Below are 20,209 nucleotides of genomic sequence, written 5' to 3' on the forward strand. Positions count from 1 at the left end.
TGGTGTCTTTGAAAAGTGTCCATGCAGCTTGCAGGGATTTCACTCTAGTCCCTGTACCTTTTAATGTCTGTTTAACTAACCTCCTCATTTTTGCATAGTTCCCCTTTTTGAAATTAAATGCCATAGTGTTGGGCTGCTGAGGTGTTCTTCCCAACACAGGAATGTTAAATATTATTATGGTCACTATTTCCAAGCGGTCCTGTTAATAGTAACCTCTTGGACCAGATCCTACACTCCACTCAGGACAAAATCGAGAATTGCCTCTCCCCTTGTGAGTTCCTGCACCAGCTGCTCCAAGAAGCAGTCATTTAAAGTATCAAGAAATTTTGTCTCTGCATTTCGTCCTGAGGTGACATACACCCAGTCAATATGGGGATAATTGAAATCCCCCACTATTATTGAGTTATTTATTTTGATACCCTCTCTAATCTCCCTTAGCATTTCACAGTCACTATCACTGTCCTGGTCAGGTGGTCAATAATAGATCCCTACTGTTATATTCTTATTAGAGCACGGAATTATCATCCAGTTCCCCCTCTCCCAACCCTCCCTCCCCAGTTCCCCCTCCTCTCCTCCCTGTCCCCTCTTCTCCTAGCTCCTCCTCTCCCAACCCATCCCTCCCCAGTACCACTCCTCTACTTCCTGTCCCCTCTGCCCAGCTCCCCCTTTCCCAACCCTCCCTCCCCAGTCCCCCCTCCTCTCCTTCCTCTGTCCTCTCCCTTCCCAGCTCCCCCTCCCCAGTTCCCCCTCCTCTCCTTCCTCTGTCCTCTCCCTTCCCAGCTCCCCCTCTCCCAACCTTCCTCCCCTGTTCCCCCCTCCTCTCCTTCCTGTCCCCTCTTCTCCCAGCTCCCCCTCTCCCAACCCTCCCTCCCCAGTTCCCCTCCTCTACTACCTGTCCTCTCCCTTCCCAGCTCCCCCTCACCCAACCCTCCCTCCCCAGTTCCCCTCCTCTCCTTCCTGTCCTCTCCCTTCCCAGCTCCCCCCCTCCCAACCCTCCCTCCCCAGTTCCCCTCCTCTACTTCCTGTCCCCTCTGCCAGCTCCCCCTTTCCCAACCGTCCCTCCCAAGTTCCCCTCCTCTCCTTCCTGTCCCCTCCCTCCCCAGCTTTCCTCCCACCCCGCAGTCCCCCTTCACCCCTCCCAGCAGGGAGGAGCTGCTCCTGTGAGCAGGTGCCCCTGACGGGGCCGTGACATCACTGCCGCCCTCGCCGTGACTCACTCCTCTCCCGCGAGAATCCTGCCCCCTCGTTCCCGCCCCTCCCTCCTCACAGCTGACACCCGGCGGCAGCCGAGAGACAGGCAGGGCGGGACGGGGCTGCCAAGCGGATGGCGTCACTGCGTGGGAGAGGCGGGGCGAGCGGGGGCGTGGCCTCGGCGAGTGACAGAGGGGCGGGGCGCCACAGGGTTGTCAGCGCGAGGCGAGCCGTTTCGTTTAGTGCGCGAGCAGCGGCGGGGTGGAGCGCGGCGTGTCCGGCAGGCGCGGACCGAGGAGGGGACTGCGGGGAGAGCCATCAGCGGGGGTCGGAGCGGCCCGGCGAGCGCCTCTCGCTGCGTGCGCGGCCCCGGGGAGGGGATGGCGCTGCTGGCCCTGGCCTTGGACGGACTCGCCATCTTCGGGCTCATCCTCTTCGTCGTGCTGTGGCTCATGCATTTCATGTCCATCATCTACACGTAAGTGCGGCCGCGGGGCTGGCCCGGGGTCCTCGCCGCGTCCCCCAAGGCGGCGCCGCCCAGCAGCGAGGGGGCTTGGCCCGACTGCCGCCCCTGGGAGCGGAGGTGGACTCGCCGCAGCTCCCTTCGCTCGCCGGCCCTGTACGGAAGGGGGCGGGCATTGCTGGGTGATTTATTTCCCTCGGGGAGCTTCGTGTGCCTATCGCCTGGGCAGCCTCCCTCCCCTGGTACGGGGGGGAACCGTTCTGCCCCCCCCCCCCGACACATGGCCCCCCGCTCAGCCCCCCCGACACATGCGCCCCCTGAGCGGAACCCGACCCCCACTCAGCCCCCGCCCGACACGTGGCCCCCCTTAGCCGGGTCTCCCCCCGCTCAGCCCCCCCCCGACACATGCGCCCCCTGAGCGGAACCCGACCCCCCACTCAGCCCCCCCGACACGTGGCCCCCCTGAGCCGGACCCGCCTCCCACTCAGCCCCCCGACACATCGACCCTCCCCGACACATGGATCCCTCTGAGCTGGACAGGACCCCTGGAGACATGGAGCCGCCTGAGCTGGACCCACCCCTCACACACACAACCTTCCCGACACATGGACCCCCGAGACATGGATCCTCACAAGCCAGACCCCACCTAGCCCCCCCCGACACATGGATCCCCATGAGCCAGACCCCCCACATACATGTGACATGGATCCCCCGAGCTACACCATCCTCAGCCTACCACCTCTTGACACATGAACCCCCCGCTAGCCTGCCCTCTAACACATGGATCCCCTTGAACCTGACTGCCCCCCCCACGCCCTCCCCGAGCTTTCTGCCTATTGACACCAACACACTCACACCCATAATATATGCACACCCATAACCCTGCTGCTACATCGTATATACATGCATGCTCCTATAAACCTGCCTTTTCATAACATACACGGACCAGTGAGCCTGCCCTCATTGTTTTTACACACACACACACGCCTGCACTCCCAGAATACACACACACACACACACACCCATGAGTCTCCCTCTTCCTGCCCTAACACATCTCAATTGTTAAATATGTGAGTTTGCCTTTTGTTTGGGGCTCTATTACCTGCAGTTCCTGGCCTTCGCCACCATACCTTCCTTTCTTATGTACTGATCTTACAGTGATAGGTGTGTGCTTTTCATTCTTTTTATTGTTGTTGTTGTTACATTTAAAGTGTTTGCTTGGTGGCATAGCCTTGGGGAGGGACCTTAGGTTTCTTGTGAGGGTCTCTTAGGGACAGCAGTCATAAAATGTTATGTTGAGCATTCTTTAGAAGGATGCAGACAACAGCTCAGTCTTAAATAGCACACAACATTGAACAGTCTTAATTTTAGTGATATTTACACTGACAAGGTTTCTCAAGATAATTTATAATGGCAGGGGGAATGAATACTGGTCTGGATCTGCCTAGATAACTAGCTCTGAAGACAGGTTTCAGAGTGGTAGCTGTGTTAGTCTGTATCAGCAAAAACAATGAGGAGTCCTTGTTGCACCTTAGAGACTAAAATTTATTTGGGCATAAGCTTTCGTGGGCTATGACCCACTTTATCAGACGCATGGAGTGAAAATACAGTAGGCAGGTATAAATATGTGCTGTATATTTATTGTTCTAGCTCTGAAGAGAAGAGGTACTTAAAAAAAGCTCCCTGCTACTGTTTATTTCCTTTTTTTATTATTATGATTGACCAAGCATTTCTGCTTGGGCTGTGTGCGGGGATTGATGTGTGTATTTAAAATGGGAGAGAAAATTAAGAGATGGGTTCCTTTTGAATGCAATCAGTATTGTTCAAATAAAAGTCCAAATTTACCTTATAATGACTACAGCAATGTATTGGTTACTGCAAATGGGTTTTCCTGTAGCTGTTGTAGAATATACTGTAACAGAGTATCAAAGGTTCTGCTGTTAGTAAATGATGCAAGTCTTCATTTTGTGTTTTTGTTTCATGTTATGTGGTGTTTGTGCCATCAGGGTCTCCTGTCTTGCTGTTCACTCAGCCATACCACAATTAGTTGTCTGTGAAATCCTGGCCTCAGTGAAATCAATGGCAAAACTTCCATTGACTGTAGTGTGGCCAGCAGGCCAGGATTTCATTTCTGGAATTTGTGGCTGACTGAATTATGAAAACCCACATATGAGCATTAATAATTTTATTGTAATTCAATTGCATTTTGCTTCCATATTCACTCAAGAAACCATACCTTCCTTCCTTGAAAGTTAACTGTACAGGAATGGTATGGCACTCCCCTTCGTGTACTGTTATCTGAAGTTCCTGCAGGAGCCAGATGTTTTCCCGCAAGACTCCCATCAAAGTCAATGAGAGTTCTGAAAGCAAGGGACTGTAGAACTGCAGCCTTAAACATCAAACAGGAGATAGTTTCAGTCTGTCGAACTGAAAGTTACTTAAATTGAACCTGGGAGGTTGTGGAATGCTCATAGTCTTGTTTGGACAGAGTTACATTTCTGTTAACTGTATCTTTGATTGAAGCACTCTACTGTGTTTCTCTCCTCTTTTCCCCCCGTTAAAAAAACTACAACAAAAACAAACCAACCCACAACAGCCCTTCATCCTGTAATTCTGTAGTTGTAGTCAATTGGACAGTCTTTCACTCTGATTCAACAAGATACTTAAGTACATGCCTAACTTCCAGCATGTGAATAGTCCCATTCCCATGTTTAAAGTTGCATACATGCTTAAGTACCTTGCTGAATTGGGGCCTCTTCTCTTGGTGCCTTCAGGAATTGCCAATGTAAAAGTCCTGTCAGCAGGTTTCCATTACAGGGTTTTTTGATGTGGCTTCTTTAAAAACATGTACTTGTGTGTGTTATATCCACAGGGATGAATTTTGGCATATAGGATTTGAGTCAGGGAACAGTTCTAATACACAATACACCTCTACCCCGATATAACTCGATAAAGCAGCGCTCCAGGGGGGCGGGGCTGCACACTCCAGTGGATCAAAGCAAGTTTGATATAACACGGTTTCACCTATAACACGGTAAGATTTTTTGGCTCCCGAGGACAGCGTTATATCGGGGTAGCGGTGTATTTGGTGAAGTGAAACTATCACTATTTTCTCAAATTGGAGTGGCTTTGATTTAAAAAAAATAATAATAAAATAAAAAAGAATTGGGTCACAGTGTGGCCTTTATAGCTCTTGAAATTAAATATATCATCAAAGATAAAAATCTTAAGTAGCTACTGCTGTTGTCATGGCAAATGGCCATTTTTATAAAACTACTTAATACATGTGATTATAAAACAATAATGGTATGCTAGGATCATTGAGGTAAGCCCATTCCCCAGGAAGACTCCCAAGGTTTGGCCCCCCTAACGGTAAGGGTTGAATATAGTCTGCATGTATTATTTTTAGGCAGGTTTAAAGATCTTAGCCATTTCAGTCAAGCTCCATGCAGAGTTATCTGCCATGAATCCCTTGTGCCTACCTGGAGTCTATTTGAAGTCAATAAGGACTGCACATAGGGGCAGGGGTCCGTCTACTGATCTAATGGCAGGATTGTGGCCTACCACTGTAGACTATCTAAATATGTTAATTTGAGAGCCTAAAACATGTTGCTTTTGAAATAACTTTTAAATTATGAAGCTATGTGATGCTATGAGTAGCTAAGGTGGACATATTTAACAGAAAATGAATGCATGGCAAAGGGGAAGTTAGATTCTGCAGTGTGTGTGATGTACCGAGGAAAAATGTGATTGAATGAAAATGTTGGCTGAAATAATACATACTTTAGTTCTAGGAAACCATGGAAAAAACAAGGACTAGTTCTTGATTCCCCTCCTCCCCCAGCACTCCATTTAAATTTAACGTTTTTAAATGAAGTAATGTTTTCCAATGGTATCCATTCAAAATTCTTCCAGAGTAGTGCAAATGACTCTCTAAAATTAAAAAGAAACATTTAAAATGGTGTATTCAAATTTATAGCATTCCAAGATATATGCTTAAAAAAGAACTTTTGAACCAATGAGTGAGAGAGACTGAGTAACACTGGATTTATGGTTGTACTATTTTAATGCTAATTACTTACATTGAGCTTGATAGACATTGTGTTCTTTTAACATAGATTTATTTATTTATAAACATAGAGTTAAGAAATGCCTGAATTAAGATTGCCTGTGTATCCTTAATTTGTCCCCCTTTGTCCCCGTGTATTTGCGTGATGATAGTCTTTAATTACATGATGACATACTATTTTTTTTAATTCATTCCTTCTGTCACTGTTGTTTGTAAGATGTCTGTCTCATTTGCTGCAGAAGTTGGAAGATGTGTGGTGAATGAGGCAGGGGATTGCAGGAAGAGATTAGATGGTATTGTGGTTAAGGAAATTGAATGCCACCCTGGAGAATTGGATTTTATCCTTGCCTTAGCCATAGAGTATCTGTGTGGTGTTTGGCAAATCACTTAAATGAAAATGTCCACAGTTGGCCACTCCTTTTCTGTACCCGACTTGAGATACCTGCATTTACAGTTTTGAGTTCTCAGTTCTCCTGCAACTGAGCACAGTAGGAGCTCTGATCTGAACATGCATAGTGCCATAATATGCTACATATTCTGAAAAATTGGGTCCTAGTCTTCTAAAATTGGGCACCCAAAATAAATTTGGCACATTCAGCTTTAAACTCCCCACATGTTTCATTAGTGAGGTTGGAATCTTTAGCTGCATGGCACAGTCCTGAAGCATGTAAGCTACAGAGTAACTGGTAAAAGACTATCATCTTCTGTGTGGACCTGCCTCTAGAGGGAGATGGAGACACACTTTGCCTTTGGCTTTCACAGCTGTTTTGGTAGCCACCAAAGGAATGTTGAAATTCAAGAATAATGGTTTTGATTCCAGATTATGTAGGGGAGTGATCTCTAGTGGTTACAGCCCTTCAGCTCCTAGCTTCCTCCACTCCTGTCTGATTCATGCACCTGTTCCACTCTGACCCAGCTCCCGCCCCTTCTTCTCATCTTGATCTGTTCTTGACCCTCTCCCCTCCTTGCCTTGCACCTCTTCCCCCTCACCCTTCTGAATCTGAGTCAGGCCACTTTACTCCTTTTCCATGGTGCCTGGGCACCAGCAAGGAAAGCATTGGCAGCACAGGAGAGACCGTCTTTCAGCTCAGTTCTGGTGCCGCAGCAGGCTGGCAGGGAAAATCCAGCTCATCCCCTCGTGCTCTGGGGTGGTGCACACTCTGTTGCTTTGTGTGGATGGTGCATGTGCATGTTGGTTGCAGATAGAAGCTGTGAGGGGGTGGAACGTTCTCAAAGGAGATGGAATCTTTGGATAATTTCACTGCCAGACTCCAAAGTCTCTATGGAGAATGTGTAATTTGAGATCCCTCCCCTCCCCCCAAGATTTTATAATTTGGTGAAATCTGGACAGATTTTCTTGAGGAAGGAAAAAGACTAATTTCTGTCACCCAGATGACCCCCTGCCAAATTTCAGGTCCTTGTTTCAAGGTAGGGAGGCAATTGAGCATCTCAGGGAAATGGTTGAATTTTGGGTTTTGTCCTTTTAATGACTGAAACAATTCCCTAACCTCATTCTTGGATACAGCTGAATTTTTTCCAAATTTAGACTGTTTAGGCTGAAATTTTCCATGCTTTTTTGCCTCAGACTGGGTTTTTCGGCAGTTATAAGTAACTGAAAGCAGGGTTTTATAAAGTGTCAGGTAGCCTTTACTATAGATGTTGTCACCTGTAGTATTTTCTTGCATGCTGCAGAAATTTTGAGAGAGGTGAAAGCAAGGTAGGAAGGATGGATTTATGGTTAAGGCACTGGACCAAGTCTTTAAAGACTTGCATTCAGTTCCCAGCCCTTCTACAGACTCCTTGTGTGATCTTGGGCAAGTCATTTAATATCTGCACCTCAATTTCCCATCTATAAAATGAGGCTGATACTAAACAGAAGTACTGCAAAGATAAATTCAGTAATGTTTATAAGGTGCTCAGATAAAACAGCATTGTAATCATAGTAATTGATACTACTGTTGGTGTGTATACCTAAAATAACTTAAGGGGGAAGATCTCCCTACCACTGAGATTTGATTGAAGTACAGTAGTTATCCTACTCTTAGACTAGTTAGTATAGGTATGAAACCTGGTTTATTAGTTCACTAGGCTACTGTGCAATATTAAAATATAATGGAAATACATTTAGGGCCAAATCCTGACTTCTGTAGGAAGTTCTGTTTCAGTGGAAACAGGATTTATCCTACTGTATCTAACCCTATGTACACGCTGGAGCTTACGTCGGTGTTATGTCGCTCGGGGGTGTGAATAAGCCACCCCCTAACGTAAGTTACACCAGCCTAAGTGCAATTTACAGCGCTGCAACTTTCTCGCTCGGGGTGTGAAAAAACACCCCCTTGAGTGCAGCAAGTTTCAGCGCTGTAAAGCGCCAGTGTAGACCGTGCACAGCGCTGGGAGCCACGTCCCTCGTGGAGGTGGGTTTTTTGCCACGACCACACACGCCACGTTAAAGCACTGCCGTGGCTGCGCTTGAGGCCTTTGCTACACTGGTGGTGTACAGCGCTGCAACTTGCTGCGCTCAGGGGTGTGAAAAAACACCCTCCTGAGCGCAGCGAGTACAGCACTGTAAAGCGCCAGTGTAATCTGTGCCAGCAGCGCTGCACGCTCGCGCACAGCGCTGCAAGCTATTCCCCTCGGAGAGGTGGAGTACGTACAGTGCTGCGAGAGCAGTCTCACAGCGCTGGCGGCACGACTACACTCATGCTTCACAGCGCTGGCGCGGCGCTGTGAAGTCCCTAGTGTAGCCAAGGCCTTAGTGTTGCCAGTGTAGACTAGCCCTAAGATTTGGCTCTAAACATGGCTTTGTCATAAATAACACTTTTCAGTAGTGTTGTTGCTCTGATGTTGAGGCTCAGGAATACCAAATTTAAGTATCTTTCAAATGTAATTATATGTGGCAAGAAGTTTCTCACGATGAGAATTTTTATCATTTTTGGATTGAGCAAAATTAATAGAGTTTTCTGTTAAATAGCTTATGATGTTCAGTGGCAGCATAAGTTAGGTACCCCCTCCCCATTTGTTTTGTTCTGAAGTAATGCCTATCTTAAGTTAGGTTAATGAGTTGTCTTTCGCATACCCAGAGCAACTAGCAATATATCTGCTAATTCCTTTTTGTGAGTAAGACTTAATGTTTCTGTTGGACAACGTAGATCATGAAATGGTGTTTTGCTTAATTTTGGACTCCCCAATAATGATTTAGAATACATTGGCAACACAGTGTTAAACTAACTCCAAAACAAACAGTTTCCAGAAATTGCTGTAATGAACAGAACTCTTCCTAGAAGACCAAATTGCCACTGATTTTTTCCTTCTGTTAAAACTACCGTATTGCAGCTGGACAGTTAGTTCAGTTAACAATTATTTCTAGTATTGTTGCATTGTATTTTAGGTCATCTTCTTCCATATTTAATAATTTCCCTTTCAGATGTACCAGTATGAAAATTGAAGGCTGATTTCTGCCCCACCTCCTAAAACAAATGCAAAACTAAACCAATCTATCTTTCAGGGTTAACATGCCTCTTTGCAAGGCAATAGTGTGTACAGGGTGCAGAGTAGGGATTGGTTGAAGAAGGAAGTGATATCAAATCAAACAATTGTTATATACTTGAGAATAGCATTTGATAATGGCTTCCTGTCTTTGTTTAATGTAAATATTGCAGCAGTGTGACAATTTTATAGCAAAGAACTTGCAGCTGACCTTTTATTCAATTAAATGTGATTATGGTATATTATATTCATGTTTTTTTTTTTTAATGGAACACTTCATTTTCTGGACATCTAGAATCATTTGTGCTTCCTAGAATCATGTGTCCTCTGATACTAGGGGTTTACTAGAGAAGATTATAATCTTGAGACTTTTTTCTTATTCCACAAAAATTAAAGAATTGTTAATAATTTTATTAAATTGCCTCTTTTCTTTCCACGTCATGATTCTATTTCAACTTCAGCTGTCTGTGCTCTTGTACTTCCTGCTCTATTTTAGGTGTATTTTCAGTTTTTGCAGGGGCTGGGCTGGGGTTAGTTTGTCTTGAATGTGGCTGTGAAGTCTTTGTGATTTGGTTTTTATGACAATTTAAATAACTTGAATGTTCTAGGACCAGTAGTTAAAATTGTGCAGATAGTTTTTAATAGTTTGTGCTAGCCTGGACATTGCACGTTGAATAGTCTGTGCTTTTGGAGGTGGCGTTGTTAGCTGGGACATCTTGCTCAGTGTCTCTCTGAGACTGGCTTCTGGATTCTTGACTACAGTTCCACACCCAAGACAGAGAAATAATTTGTTGGCCCAAAGTACTGTGGGATCACGGTCAAGGACAAACTTAGGCCTTTATCCTGCATTGGTAGCATATGTGCACACGCAGACTGCTGAACTCAATCATTTGCAGAATTAGGGCCTTAACTATTTTTCTGTGGAAAGAAGAATATGTAATGTCAACCTATCCTGTTCCTTCAGAAATCTTTGAAATGTCATAAATTTAGTTGAAGGAGTGATATTCCAGGATAAAAAAAGATGAGTCAGATGGTGTCACAGCATCTCCTGTCTAAGACCATGGGTGTCATGCATATAACTGATTTAGAAGCACAATGATCACTTCTCCAAAGGGAGAATGCTTTCTTTTTACCATAATTTTTGGAGTCTTAAGCCTTCTGACTCCCATGTTGTGGAAAACCTTGTTTTTTCACAGGCTGTTCAACAGACTTTACTGAGGTAGACTAACTGCATAGAGTTAGTGATCTTGACATCTCTGTGGCTGAAGTAATGTGTGACAGAAAGACAGCATGTATGAACTTTTTGAAATTTTTAAAATAAATCATTTTCAAAAACTATTCAAAGAGATAATCACATGGTTTAGATTTTGTAAAGAAAAATGGAAATATTGTCATGATTAAATTTGGGGTGTGTGGGATGTCAAATGGTGGTGGATTTAAACATTCTTTGTAGGGTTTGCAGTTTAAACTGTGCTTTGTTGTATTGGATTTAAGAACTAGCAAGTAAAGCTAAGTCTAGTTTTTCTGTCCATACTGAGTAAATGCAAAAACAAACCAATAATGAAGAGTCAGAGTTCTGAAACGTCGAGTTTAATAATACGTTAGCAAGGAAACACTTTAACCTGACATGGTTTCCATTGGCTTGTACTTTCTAATATGCAGCCACGAAGAGACAATGTTCCATAATCCATAAGGAAAGGTTAACGTGCATCCAGTCCATAAGACATCAGAAATTAGAGCAGAAATCAGTATATCTAGCAATTTGTGGATACAGAATAGAGTTGGGAGAGATGTTCCAATTAAGACCTTTTCATTCACGCAGTTTAGTAAGAGACCATGAAAGAGCTCCCAATCTAAAATCCTCTTGAATTAAGAGCAAGGTCTGAGCCTAAATTGCAGCTAAGTTTCTTGGGTCTATGGAACTATAGTGCAGCACACTGGAAATCCTGTAGCAGCTTTATTTTAAATATAAAAATGGCGTGTCCTTCATTAAAAGTGTCTAGCACAGTCAGTATAATAGTATCTATTTATTTTTGATGCTCGGTTCACCAGGTCCCCATATTTCCAATTTTCAGTATGACAAAGATATTTGTACTGATAATCCTTACCTACATTATGGAAGTTGTCAGGGGGATGAAGTAGACGGCTTTGACAGTTGGGTAGGAGGCAGATGACACCAGGGGAGGACTAAGAGAGAACTTCAGACTGTGAGATAAACACATTGGCTAGCTAGAGATTTTGCTAAAGCGTTGAACAGTAGAATAATTGAATTGTCATTTAAATTGTCGTCTTTATTAATTCATTAAGATGAAGGGGGCAGTTCATATTTTTCAGATCTTATTTCAGGTTTGCCGCAGAATCGGAGAACGCTGCATTGGCTTACTATTTCTGTTTTAAAGTTTAGTGTCTAACCATAAGCATTAAATACAATTCTGATTTTTTTTTAAAATGAAAGTTTGAGATTCTGGAACACAGATCGGTTGCAAGGGGTAGATTCTGCAGCCACAGAACACATGGGGCCCTGTATTGTCCCCTGGGGATTTCCTCTTAAGTAGGTTTTAAAAAAAACCACATTATTTTCAGTATATTGAGACAACCCTCTGAAGACACAAAAGACTTTCCTACAATTAGAAAATATGCAAGTACATTCCCTCTAGTTTTGCATATTCTGATCTGGTGAGAGCTCTAGTGTACACGAGGCTTCTGGTTCAGCCACTCTGGGTGGGTGGGGTGTCTTTTGTTTTTAACCTCCTTGTTTTATATGCTGTCAAGTGCACTTAACTAACATGATAGAAGTGCTGGGGCTCCAACTAGTTTTAATGCTGGTACAGCTTATTATATGCAACCTTACTGGTTTCTCCTGTGTCTACGTATCATACTTGATTGAACAGGGAAGAGATTTCTCAATTAAAAATCTCTGCATAAATTGTAGAGGTGGGGGGGGGGGAGGGTACAGTGTTAACTTTTTTGGAATGGGAAAATTATTAAATTGTACTAGCAATTTTTGTATGCTAAGCAGTACTTGGTAGTAAAAAGAGAAATCAAAATAAGATCAGATCTCTCTGTGCCAAGTCTCAGATTGACTAAGAACCAGAATGCCCTGCATATGTTGAGTTGTTCTGGAACAGTCTCCTTTAAAGAATACCAGCCCTATCTGAGGACTTAAAATTAAGAAATCTCTCTTCACTAAAATCCTATTCTCTCTGTGTCACATCCCCCTGTTTCCGTTTATCTTTGCACACAAGTCAGTGGATAGGTCATAGGCCTAGGAGTCAGGAAATCTGGGTTTTAGTCTCATTTGTGCTTTAACACTTTGGGGAAATCGCTTTGGGGAATAATAGCTACCTTTTGAAAAACACTCTGTTACATGGATGATAGGAATTGTTACAGCTATATATTAAATGTTAAGTAGTCTTTCCATTCTTTTCTGTTCTCATGTTTTTCCACCTTAATTCTGTATCTCATCTATTTCATGGCATTTGTCTTTTCCATGTGTTGATTTCTTGCGTTTTATTTCCAGTCTTGGCTTCAGTGCATTCCATTCAGATGTTACCTCTTTGTTTTATACCTGGGTATGTAACATGTAACAGAGGAGAATGTCGTCATAGTGGAATCATAAAATGTGACTCTGGGCCACCCTTTCTTTGTAACTGCTATGTGAGGAGGTGTTGATCAACTGTAGGAGCTATCGTTAAACAGGAACTTCTAGTTAGAATTCATCTAAGAGCCTGTTTATTTTTGAAAAAACAACCACCACCCTCACCCCCTTAAAAATAGCCTGGTTGTGGCCATTTGATCCTGGAAAATAGCCAGAGCGGCTGTTTGTGCTTTGTGTTGCAGAAGTTGGATTCCTTGATGCTGTCCTCTTTCTAACTCTTCTGTAGTCATCTCTGTAGGATGGGATACAATAGGGAAAGTTTACCTCCTTCTCTTCTGCCTCCCCTTCCCCCCCCCCCCCCCCCCCCCAATCTTAACTACCCATTTGAAGCAATTGAAAAGAAAACTATGGAATGAAGACCAGAGATCTGGGAACTTCACAACTCTCAGAAAATATTGTAGGTTAAATCATCACTTTGGACTCGAGGCATCATGTGATACAATAATGACCTCTGCATATGTTTTTTTCCTTAGTTGCTCTTTTATCGCTAGAACTAATCTTGCGTCTGAGAGAATTCTGCACCAAAAAAATAAAAATAAAAATTTTGCACACAATATTTTAAAATGCTGCATATTTTATTTGTCAGTAAATAAATACCGAGGCTCCAGCGTGACAGTGGGGAGCACAGGCCACTGGCTGCATGGAGGGAGATCACCCTGCAGCCCACTCAGTGATGAGGCTGCACCTGACCCTGACACAGTGCAAGGACTGGGCCCACCCCAGAAACTCCCCAGGGCCCTTCCTGCTCCTCTGCGCCAGGCACACCAAGATAGCAACCAAGAGGGAAAGAGGCTTGCACACACACCCAGCCCTGATCCCCGATTCAGGTAGACTCAGCCTGGCAGGATCCAAGTGTGGGGGGGCTGTAGGTGTGGGGTGAGAGGGTTCTGTGTGGGGCAGTCTGAGTGCGGGCGGTTTGGTGGAGGATCTGGGTGCAGGAGGGATCTGGATGCACAGGGGCTTGTTATGGGGTTCTGGGTGCAGCAGGAATAAGAATCAGTAAGGGGTCTAGGTATTGGGGGATGGGGCTCAGGAGGGGGTTCTGGGTGCTGGGGGAGTGGGGTTCTGGGGTGGGGTTTGAGTGGAGGGCTCAGTGGGTGGTAGTCTGTGTACAGGGGGTGAGGCTTGGTGGGGATGCTGGGTGCAGGGGGGTGAAGGTTGGATGGGGGAGGGGTCTGTGTGTGTGTGTGTGGGGGGGTCTGGATGCATAGGGGTTGGGTGGAAGGGGGAGCAGCTCCCTGTACAGTGAGGCCTCCCCCTGTGGCTGAGGAGTGATGGGGGGCAGGAAGGGAGCTTCCTGTAGCCAAAAGAAGTTTCGGGGGGTGGGTCTAATCTGACCCAGCCACTACTTACAGGGAAAGAGGAGCTGAGGAGGGGCACATCACCACTCTTGTGGCTTCCCTTTTGTTTCCCCTTCAGAAAGTCATTTTTCTTCAGGGACACAAAGATCTGCAGAGGATATAAATTCTGCATGTGCGCAGTGGCACAGAATTCCCCCAGGAGTAATTTAATCTAGGTGCATTGAAAATGAGCTGATGTGGCCAAGGTATTATACTCTGAGAATTACCCCTTGTAGGGATAGGGGAGTGACCAGATCGGTTTGAAAACAGCAAACAGCTGGTTTGAGGGTGTTCTAAAGTTCAGCAAGCAGCTTTGTAAAAGTGATATGTTCTAAACGCTTACAGTCTGCAATTTACAGTGGAGTTTCCTGGAATCTAGAAATTGCTATAAGAAAAAGAGCATGGCAGACCTTCAAGGTGGCATGACACAGCATTTCTATGCCAACAGAATTTGTTGGAAAGCATGGTGTAGCAAAATGAAAATTAGTAAAGTTGAAAAGGAAATAGCTGGTAGTGTAACTATATCATTGCAAATAGTCTTTCTCTGCTTGGGAAGCAAAGCTAGATTATCATTATTAGCATGAGTGCCAATACATAAGGCATTGATGCAAATGTTGCCTACCTCTTCTGCCCTTCCCCCTTTCAGTGAAAACCAGCCAACTAAACAAACCCTTTGTAGTGCAGCTACCAAGTGTACTGAGCGATTGATTACTGTATTTTGAATCCTGGTTGGATCCAGTGGACTTCAAATAGAATTAGATATAAAGGCCATTGGGCAATTTTCTATAAAACAGTCACATGTATAGGTTATTAAGGCAGAGTTAATGTTGTGGGATATTGAAACTTAGAATTAGTAGCCACCTTCATTCCCAAGTGCAGAACTATTTTGCATAATCAGTTCATTGATGAAATTCTGAATTCTTTACAAATACGTCTTATACTGTCCCCACTTTTCACTGTGAAAAGCAGCTATTGCAGTTAAGCAAAAAATTCTACAAAAAAGCCATCCTTAAGCAAATTCTGAAGGTAATTTCAAGTTATGGTATTGAATGTGCATTCCCAATTCAGTGCTCTTTATTCCCTGGCCCCGTGACATAGTGCATTTTATGAGTGAGGTATGTTAAAAGTACTACATATGTAACTCTGGAAAGACATCACTTTGTTGTCAGGTGCCTTAGAGATACTTAAGAATCAATATCTGCAAAACTTCCAGACCTTATGCTAGTAGTAGTAATATCTTGACATTAGTCGACAGATGCTTGTAACTGTTCTTTAAAGATTATTTGCCAAGCATGATGAAACCATCTATATTTGGGTAAAAAGCAACAGAGGGTCCTGTGGCACCTTTGAGACTAACAGAAGTACTGGGAGCATGAGCTTTCGTGGGTAAGAACCTCACTTCTTCAGATGCAAGTCTTGCATCTGAAGAAGTGAGGTTCTTACCCACGAAAGCTTATGCTCCCAGTACTTCTGTTAGTCTCAAAGGTGCCACAGGACCCTCTGTTGCTTTTTACAGATTCAGACTAACACGGCTACCCCTCTTATATTTGGGTAGTTTCTGAAGGAATAGCATAATCCTGTAATTAAAAACTCTCAAACATTTTTAAAGTATCATTATTAAGGGCATGTGGGTTACTACTTCAGCTGAAAGACTTAGCAGCCATTGTGCTATGGCAAGTTTCTTATATTTGTCCCAACAATTTTTCCCATTTTTATGGAAAGAATGTTCTGTTAGACTTAAAATGGGGATGTTAATTCTAGACTTTTTTTTGTTGGGGTGGCTTGAGTAACATTTAGAAAGAGAACGAGGAGTACTTGTGGCACCTTAGAGGCTAACAAATTTATTTGGGCATAAGCTTTCATGTCTCTAAGGTGTCACAAGTACTCCTCTTTCTTTTTGCTGATACAGACTAACGCCTACCACTCTGAAACCATTTAGAAAGAGGGAATTCATTGTGTCTTGGACTGGACAGTGGTATCTTATTACCCAGGAATCTGCCCTCAAAAGCGTTTGTCATTTTTCACACTCGGAAAAGGAAAGCTACTTTAGAGTCAGCAAGATGAATAGTGGTACCGTCCATGGGCTAAGACGGGGGTTAGGATAAATGTTGCCAATGTCATTACAATAACATACCCAGTAGTGGTGTTTTGAGGCTGCTAAATGTTTCAAGTCTCCTGACTCTTAATCAGAAAATCACAGAACAAACCAAGAGGGATTTCAGTACTCCGTGCAAATGAATATAAAGTGTTAGGTACACTATGCAAGCTTCATGAGAGGATTGTTTTCCATTATTCAACTGGTTTTGAACTGTACTTGTCAAAAACTTGAGTTGTCATGAGAACTGCTGCCGAAGAATGAATTTGCTTAAGTTGGAGAAAAAAACAATTACAGAAGATCTATTGTTCTTGTTTTCTTTGATGGCTTAAAAAAAGTCTTTCCCATCCCTTGGTTTTTCTTTCTGAACTAAGTTACCCATTGAGAAAGGGATAACATACTTGTTTGAAACACTGTCTTCTCATGTGTTGGACTACAGTGAAAGTGATTAGAAAACAACAAATTAAGGTTTTGTGTGCAAAGTTGCTATGGAAAACAGCAGATGTCCTCAGATTCAATTCTGCGGTCACCTGATTGACTTGGACATTTGTACTCATTCTGTGACTGAAATTCAGATAACGGCGAACAGGTCAGGTAATTGCTGCAGCGTGGCAGGAGTTACTTGACGCTCCCCTCTCCCCGAAGCAATGAATGGTATTGGGGAGGATGGGTTTACAGGACACCTGTTGGCAGCAAATGCTGCTCCAGTAAGTTACCACTTCATGGGATTGACAGGGTGACTTGCACAAAAAATTAGACACTTCAAAACTAGAAAAGATCTATCTTTCAGACACTGTGAAACTGTTGTTGAGCAGTCAGCAAATGCAGCACCCATGGTGAACTTCCAAGCATACAGAGCAAACCGTGTATTACATTTTGGACTGTAGCTTTTTCAATATGGAGAGTCATGCCAAGCCTTTGGCTTTGCGAATAAGCTGTCCCAGAGAATTTGTAGATGTGGTATAGACTTTTGTCAAAGACCTGTGGCGTCTATTTCAACTGAATGCTTTAGAGACTGATTATACAGGTATCAGTAAAGTACTGTATATTGGCTCTGGAGAAAAGAGAAATGACAGAATTACCTCTGGCAGAGGGAAAGGCTATTTGTTGACATAGAAAAATGATGAAAAGCTGAGCTGTTCTTACAAAGCACTCACTCCACACTGAGGAAAATATCTAATTCATAAAAAGAAAACTAGTAACCATTGAAGTTAAAACGTAAAACCTAAATTCCCAGAGAATTACAGTAATGTGTGCACACAGTGTTCTTGGAATGAAGCCATTATTGTTTATTCCCAGATAATAATATTCCACAATAGGCACTTAGGAAATACTCCATTATGGAAGGAGAGCAAACTTGGTACAGCCCTTGGTACAGGCTCTGAGAGTTGAGGAAGGTGGAAGAAGGTAAATACGTACTTTAGGTATCCTATCTAAAGAGAGAAGAATGATAGCTTTGTGAGTACTAATTTAAAACAAAAAAATATAGCAAGCTTAAAGAATGTTGTCAACTTTACCCTTACAACAGCAGTTCACCACTACATATCACAAGGAAATGTTAGCCTTTAAATTTGATTAGAAATAACTTGATATATAGCTAGCTAGCCTTGTGATAGTGCCCAAAATGCAACAGCCATGTTCTCAAACTGTTAAGAAAAACACCACTCTGGTCTCAAAGAGCTTAAAGTTTTAGACCTAGAACTTCATAGCTTTTTACAGTTAGCAACTTTTTCCCCCTTGTAAATCTCAATGTCTTTCATTCATTCATTCATTCATTCATTCATTCATTCATTGCAGTCAAAGGCAATGGGTAGCCCTATTATGGCTAACTTAATAGATGTCAGTTCTCATAATTGTAGCCTAGTGGGTAAGTGTCTGTCTCATATTTTAGAGAAAGCACGTTCAAATCCAGGTAAGTGTCTACTGCACGCTTTTCTATAAATGTGACTTAGTTTAAATCTTGTTAACATTCTAAAATGCCCAAAACCTGATCCAGAATACTTGTAAAAAATTTAATATTGCCTAATCACCCCAATTGTCTTCACTCTTCTCTTTCAATAGCTACTTTTTAACAAGCCTGTTCTTATATCTCCTAGAGTGTTTTTATGCCATATTTCCAATAAACTTTAATACCTTTTAATTGTTTTTATCATTGCCAATTCAAACAAATTACTACATTCTGAAAATGACAAGCTTTCCCTAGCATGAGCAGTTCATATCTATTGTATAAAATATTTCTTAACAAACAAACAAATCTGTCTTTTTATTCTTGTGCTACATAACTGGGAAAACCTGTCTGTGTGGTTATTAGCATGGAAGTCGTCATGGCATTTTAAAATCACTGTAGTACTGTAATAGTAGGGCTGTCTGTACATTCATGGTACTGACAGTAAGCCATGAGGCTTGTACTAGTATAGTGTGCTTCAGTCTCTTTATCATCCAGAGTGCACATGCATGCTTTTTACAGTAATATTAGCAATAGAGTAACTTTTCTTCCAGGAAAGAAGCTGCCTCTACATATGCCTTCTGTTTCTGTTCCTCTCATGAGGACCCTGTCAACATTGCAAGCCTGATGCCCCTCATAGATATGGTATCCACAGCACCTCCTCCATGTACTATTATATCGGGAACTTACTTTCATAATTATCACAAGGATCTGCAATTTATCTTGTACTTTGGACCACCTCGTTTCCACTCTGCTCTAATCTATCCCGCTACTCATTGGAATAGTCCAAACAACCACCACTTTGTTTTAACCTGCCCCAGAAATATTTCTTCCTTCTCCCTAAAATGTGTAGTTTCCCCTGAAAGTAGCCTCCCCTTTGCCCCCCCAGGCCAGGTCATCCAAGATTGAGTCCTGGGCCACTGTTGACTTTTTTTGTCCTTAAAAATAACTACCTCAAAGCTAGGTATCTCGTGGTCCCGTAGGGCTAGAAATTTGAAATTTATCTCAGTGGAAAAAAGAGTAATTTGCAGTTTTATAAAGGAGACACAGCACTTTCTTCTAGCTGTGGAAGAACATGAGACACAGGAATTCAAACTCATAACAGTTTTATGTACAAAAAGGTGACACAGGCCCAAGATTGAATCCTGCCTGTTTGGGGCCTCGGGTAGAAATACTCTTTTGGGGGGAGGGGAAGAAATCCGTGTTTGAGGTACGGAGGAAGAAATCTTATCTGGCTGGTTTGTGGTGATGACTGTTCAAAGCTGCTCTTGGGCTGGAATGTTGACATCCTGGGATATTAATTAGTAGGCAGGCAAAGATGCAGGATAATCTTTTTCACGTGGTTATTTTCTCCATGTGCATGTGTGTAAGTAACACGGGCAGCCACCTCCCGTGATCCCACTCATGGCCAGAAGGCTTAAAAGCACCCTTCCTCTATTTCCTGCTCCCCTTCCCCCCCCAGGTACTTTAAGAACTCACTCAATTCAGAAGTATTTCAAACAGTCTCCCCTTGGGGTCAGATTTGAGTCTTCAGGTGCATACTGGCACTCTGGGCCTCGACCCCAGTTCACTGTCTTTCCTCATAATCCAAAATAACACCATGGTCTTTCAGAAATAGAACACAAACTCAGAGTCTTCATCCCAATTTCAGATGGGCACGGTCCCACTTCCTTGAGGTACTGTCTTTCTGCTTCCCAGCATATTCTGCCTTTAGTTTGCCCTTTTCCACAGGCCTTTCCAGTCTCACCCCTGCTTGGACAGGGTGGCTCTCAGGCCTCCCTGCCTGTAGAACTGTCATCACGCTCTCCTGCTTCTTGAGCTTTTCCCCCACTGACTGAGGGCCCTGCTGAAGCTTTCTTGCTTCCTGCAATGTGTACAGACAACTAATTTCCGGGGTTTCCCCTACTTCATTGCAATATCCTGCTCCTTTTGTATGGGAATCACATAATTCCTCTCAGGTGA

At 43.4% G+C, this 20,209-nt stretch overlaps 1 protein-coding gene across 2 annotated transcripts in view; it reads left to right on the forward strand.

The window, feature by feature from the left end:
• The first annotated feature begins 1,370 nt into the window (after positions 1-1,370).
• The window catches only part of UGCG (UDP-glucose ceramide glucosyltransferase), a 39,123-nt gene continuing 20,284 nt past the window's right edge, over positions 1,371-20,209 (forward strand). Inside the window, exon 1 of one of the 2 annotated variants that reach the window (XM_005294791.5) lies at positions 1,371-1,669. In XM_005294791.5, the coding sequence (XP_005294848.1) occupies positions 1,572-1,669 (98 nt within the window). In that variant the 5' untranslated portion in view covers positions 1,371-1,571. The remainder of the gene's footprint in view (positions 1,670-20,209) is intronic. The other variant, XM_042850384.2, reaches the window with a different exon arrangement.

Source organism: Chrysemys picta, chromosome 6, assembly GCF_011386835.1.
Source record: "Chrysemys picta bellii isolate R12L10 chromosome 6, ASM1138683v2, whole genome shotgun sequence".
NCBI classification, from domain to species: domain Eukaryota; kingdom Metazoa; phylum Chordata; order Testudines; family Emydidae; genus Chrysemys; species Chrysemys picta.